The 5932-nt window shown below is 41.4% G+C and overlaps 1 protein-coding gene across 1 annotated transcript in view; it reads right to left on the bottom strand.

Annotated features, from left to right (window-relative positions):
• CD180 (CD180 molecule) overlaps positions 1 to 5543 on the bottom strand; it is an 83460-nt gene extending 77917 nt beyond the window's left edge. The window contains exons 1-2 of the mRNA XM_018569029.1: positions 5482 to 5543; positions 4743 to 4913 (exon numbers count right to left, since the gene is read on the bottom strand). Of these exons, the coding sequence (XP_018424531.1) occupies positions 4743 to 4913; positions 5482 to 5543 (233 nt within the window). The remainder of the gene's footprint in view (positions 1 to 4742; positions 4914 to 5481) is intronic.
• Between the last annotated feature and the right edge of the window lie 389 nt (positions 5544 to 5932).

Genomic DNA, 5932 nt, shown 5'->3' with positions numbered 1-5932 from the left:
GTCAATCGTACGTTTGACCTATCTTACTATAATACACAACTCTAGTAGTTGATCATCAGATTTCTGGAAAATGAATACATAGATGGATGAAATTAAATAAGTGAAGATGGACATGACTGACTGCAAAGCCAAGTAACCCTCACTTCCCACCTAAATAACACACTGAACACAGTAATTTCAAAGAACGTAATGTAATAACATTTATTGGAAGGTTGAAAGGCCACAGTGATGTAAACATTTACAATAATAGCAGAACATACTATGAACAAAATACTTTGGTCCATGACGAGTGCCAAAAAACACCACTCACCGCTTACGGGTGGTGTACCATGACCCATTGTTTACTGTACCAGCCACCGGCCGCCCATATTCTGGCCCAAGTACGGTACGTGGGTACGCCCACCAACAGTTGCCCAAGTTCTTACTGGCTACCAAGCTATAGAGCCCAGTAGCCCCACCATTGGCACTTCCCTTACTACCCAATGGACGACCAACCTAGAAGAAAAATAAGTCAGACATATTTCCAAAAACACAAATTCCACCTTAAACGCAGAAAAGGAATACCCATAACCCTAACTAGAAAAAAGGAGGGAAATGTATCCCTCCTCCCCAAATTCCACACTTGCGGAAACCCTTAGGAAACATAAAAAACAACAAGCTGAAATACTATCGGGTAGGGTGGGCGGGACTGACTCCTTTTCTCTCCCACCTAAAATGGTTCCCTACCTCACCCTGTACAGTAAGATGGCCCCCTAACTCCACCCCCCAAGCTAAACCCACCTATCACTAAGCTAGCTGGCCCTCCCTCCCCCTTTTCAAACACAACAGAAAAAACACCCTTTCATCTAATACTGACCTAACTCCTTCTTGTTCAGGTCTGACCTGCATCAGTCATGCCCCTTTCTCCGCCTATTGCTACACAGGGAACTTGATTTTCCTTGAGAGATATATTTTATAACATTTCCGGTTCAAGCAGAAACACATAATGAAGACATTGAATTGCATGCAATGTATTCACGACTGTATTTTTAAGCCAAGCTTGGAACATCTTGTACTACTACTCTAACAAGAGCTGTTCTTCTGTTTATAGAAGTCATTAATTCTTTATCATGTTCTTTATTAATGTTTGGTCGATTTATGTTGCTTTTAATAATAACTTTTTCAGTTTCTATGAAAAAGGTTTTAAAACTCACTGGTAATGTTTTTTCCAAACAGGAACAAAGTGGATTAGATTAAGGGAGCTACTTTGTATACTTTGCTTGCAGAGCTGAAGTTTTATTAACAAAGGGACTGGATTCAGCATGACTGCTGCTAATCACACACGCACACAAACACTATAAACACACACACATACACACATACACACACACATACACACACACACACACACACACACATACACACACATACACACATACACACACACACATACACACACACACACACAGAAACAGTAAAGACCTTTCTCCAGTTTTGTTAGAGGAAAACAGACGTTTGCTATATGTGCAGGTTTCACCTTGGAGAACTCAAAAAGTAACATTGCACAAGGTACTAATCTCAATATTTTCAATATGACCAAGCTTCTTTCAGACCCGGAGATATTAAGCTGAGGGGCTACATGACTGTGGGGAGGAATTGTCTCCTTGGAAAGGTTCAAGATGGGGAATAATTAGAGGGCCTTACTTAATTAAGGGCCCGTTCACACCAGTTCAGGGCAAGGTTCCATGCCATAAATGCACTGGGTTGCATATTCAGAGCCTCCTTGCATTCTGGGATGGGAGGGGGCGTGGTGGTACCATTCATTTCAATAGCACCGCAGACACTTCTCCCTCCCGCAATGTAATCGCCCGCACTGGAACGCGTGGTACAGCAATTTCCTGAGTTCCAGTGTGATCGCAAAAAATAATGCATGGTTGAAAGGAGCCCTGGTGGGAGTCCTTTCTGGAAAGTCGACAGAGGAAGCAAGTTGTCCTATCCGTCCTCCCTTATCTTAAAGTTACAGATGATTTAGCATTTTCTGTGTGTTTGTCATGGCAGCTTGGTGGGTTAGGGGGTCTTTGGGAGTCAAATAAATGTGAGATGGTAAAAAAAAAACATTGTGGATAGGGGGCCCTGGCCCCTTGGGAAAGTCAGGCCTGGTTAATGCTGGAATTGTCCTCAAGCCACTGGGGGGTTTGGCTGGGAACATGTTTAGAACAGCCTTAGTTGGGCTAACGGACACCAATGACCCCTTTCTCGTGACAGCAGTTGTTATGTTATTATTATTTTGGTTTGTTTCTGGTTACTATTATTTTGTTTTTTGTTTCTGGTTATTATGAGTAGTAAAATGTAATTTGTTATATGCTTAAATAAAGGGCTTCTGTGGCCATTGCAACCCATGATGTGCACTTCATGTGGTTTTTATTGGGAACTTAGAAAGGGGCCAGAATTGATGAATCCAAGACTCCAAGAAATCACACACACTTTTGCAAGTTTTTTTATGTGTGTGGCAACGGAGCGTCCACATTCTTGAACATATTGATTCTGTAACCAGTGCTGCTCTACAGGGGCCCTATATAAGAGAGGTGCCTATCAGCATGGTATAGAGGGATCCACAAGAAAGAAGCAAAGCCCTCACTTCTTGTAATCATCCATACCTAGGGCTGTACTGAGAAGTCGTGCACGAATTAATCCACGACATAACTCCAAGAGAATTCCGTTTATCCAGACATTTACCACTGCCTCCAAAGATGTACATAGAGCCACTATCAAAAACCTGAAAATTCTTAAGGCTGAGAGGAGCCTATCCAATATTGCAAAAAAATAGGCCTTTACATATAGTAAGACTGTAAAAGATTTTTTTGGTACAGGCAGACCCGAGATCTAAATATTGCAAAAAAAGTTAGCTTTTTCCCATAAGACAGGATGTTACAGGTGTTTCCATTGTAACATTTGTAATTTCGTGATCTGTGGGGAACATTTTACACACCCATACAATGGTAACAAATATAAGATCCCCGGGCTGTTAGCATCCAATACTGAGTTCTGCGTCTATTTACTAAAATGTCCCTGTGCATTGGTCTATGTGGGCAGAACGATAGGTTCCTTCAAATGCCGCTTCCAAAGACATTGCAACGATAATCGCATAGCAATTGGCAAATTGCTGAAGGGGAGGAAGTGGACATAAATAAACCAGTTGCATTACATTAATTACATAACACCAGATGCATGATCTCAGAGGCATGGTAACAGAACAGGTACAGATGCATCCCAGAGGGGGTTATAGGGCAAAACAGTTGTTGCAAAGAGAGGCATACTGGATATACACTAGCCTGCTTTTTAGATGAAAGATGATCTCTGAGTCACCATCCTTTGCTGGCTCTCCTAGTACCCAATGGTATGCCACTATCATGATCCACACAATTACTCAATTGGCTGCTGGCGGTTCAGTAGCAGCTTTGGTGTTTTTAATTTCAATTAATTTTTGGTATCACAAGGTGTTATTCCTTCACCCCTCATGCACTTTGGCATTGCTCCCACCACGGTTGAAGATATTGGGCCTATTTTTATGTTTTCAGTTCACCAAGGATTACTATATCAATCAATTAGCCTGTCATGAGACTGATTAGGTAGCTAACACTGCATTTGTTTTTGGTTATTTTTTTAATACCTTTTTACAGTCTACTGTAGTTATTGGCACTGATGCACATTCTGTCCTCATGAAAGAATAATATTTTCTTCTAATGGCATTTGGCGGGAGTATGACATCACAGTGACATCATGGGGTAGGTGGGTGGGGCTTCTGTTTATTTTGCACTGACTGGTATTGCAATATAGGATAGGTGGTTTTTAAGCTTTGTTGTCATTTCAAGTCTGATGAAGGGGACCCTGCATGGCCCCGAAACGTTGTAATTTGTTCTGACATGAAGTGTCAATAAACAGATGTTTGCTTCACTTCTACATGGTTTGCTGGTGACATCTCTAACAAGTCATGATAACCTAGACACATGTTAAAGTAGATAGTAACCCTAACTGGATGTATATCACAAACAAGTAAGGTCATTAGCAATGAATGACTTGATAGATGGAGCCATGGCTCAGCTCAGTGAATGTTTACTGCCTTCCTGTATATAGAACAAGCACTCTTTATTATCAATTTTGTTTTAAAGGGAGAGTACAGTGTATTTCCACTGACTGCATATTTTGAGTAATTATTAAAATGTTTACCATAAAGTAGGTCTAAACTGTAGCTGGATGACATTTAGAGCCAGCATCAACAAGTTTAGTTTTCCTCTGACAAGTTTTGAATTCTCATACAAGCTTTTGGCAATGCAAAACTCACCTAAGGCCCTCTTTTAAATGAGTGCTGTCCATTCCGATCAGCAGGGAATCTGTGTACAGAGCAGTATGGAACATACTGAGGAACATACTTGCAAGGAGGAGAAATTGAGCTAACCGGACCCATACAAACAAAAGAAAATCTGGCTGCACACAGGATTCCACTGGGACAGTTTATTTGAGGTTTGTACAAGTGTGGTACAAGCTTCAATAAACTATCCCAGTGGAATCCGATGTACAGCCAGATTTACTTCTGTTTGTATGGGCTCATATTGGAGCAAGGACGTGCTCCCTGCGACAAGCAACCGGTTTATTCCTTTCCTGAGCTGTGGAGGGGTGGTGCTTCTTTTGTATGTTCTCCTAACCAGACCAATGTTAGGTCTGTGGGGAGTCAGATGTAAACAGACATGTTTACATATACTTACCTCCGATCTGTCATGATCACGTCCACCAAAACGGAACTCTTTTCTAGACCTAGACAGGGTCGGGGGATGTAAACAGATGTACGTCCGTTTAGATCCAGCTGCCCATAGAGTAACATTAGGCTTTCGATCGGACCCACCTGAAAAACTGACAGACGAGCCAGATTGGACGGCCTGTGTAAAAGAGGCCTTAGGCAGTTCAAATGCAGGTCAGAAGGTGGTCAGCAGCTGGTCAAATACACCTGTCTGAATTTTGAATCATCTCAGAAGCATCTCAAACTGATGTCAAGCTGATGCCATCAACACAAGGCCAAATGCCATCGACACAGGCCTTAATATTGCTAAAGCACTATAAACCACCACCATATTTTTTCTATTTTCTCCTCTTTCCAACCTTTTTTACATTTCAGTGTGAGAGGATGACAATGCAGAAGCACAGCGGTGAGGCAGTTCTCACCATGAAGGAACCTGAACAATTACCTTCATGGCAGGATGACCAGTTATTTTTATGAAAGCTGCACATTTAAAAAGATTGAAATCAACCATTAAATTTACATTAGTCTTCTGTTCCATTCACATCTCCTTTTGGAATTACTGACAAGTCATCATGAGGTGTGGAAACATAGCCAATATATAAAAAGAGTTGTAAGCATAAATTAGAAATGTTATTCTTTTGGTGGCACCCCTTCTTACCCTACTGTGTTTTATGGTAAATATGGCCCATGGCCCTCTGGAGAGTTACCAGAAGGAAGGGCTTTTCTTTCTAGGCTGTGGCATGAGAACGGATCCATTGGTGATGGTCATACCAGCACCGAAATTTGTGCCAGGGAGTACACTATATAAGCAACAAAAGGTGGTGAATGATAGCAAAAGCAAAATTTACAATTGTTTCAAGGAAATGTTTGAAGCCAAATTGTAGATGCCATCTGAGTTTCAGATTTTGCCTGAGGGGTACCATGACAGTAGAACCTGTACATATGCTAATATACAATCATGAGCATGATTGCTCAGGGTCCTCGGCAGTTTGTATCCATTACAGGGTTTTCAAAGAACCACCTTCACACAAATTGTTATGTAAGACTTCACTATGAGGGAAAAGCTTGTGGAGTATATCTATTCCCTAGTATGGGTGCAGGGGGAGCTGCAACGCAGACTACAATTGACTTATGCTGTACTTTTTTTTAAATTAGAAT

This window comes from Nanorana parkeri, unplaced genomic scaffold (assembly GCF_000935625.1).
Source record: "Nanorana parkeri isolate BGI_ZX_2015 unplaced genomic scaffold, ASM93562v1 scaffold34, whole genome shotgun sequence".
NCBI classification, from domain to species: domain Eukaryota; kingdom Metazoa; phylum Chordata; class Amphibia; order Anura; family Dicroglossidae; genus Nanorana; species Nanorana parkeri.
The sequence above is the reverse complement of the archived record's forward strand: the minus strand, read 5'-3'. Positions and strand labels throughout refer to the sequence as shown.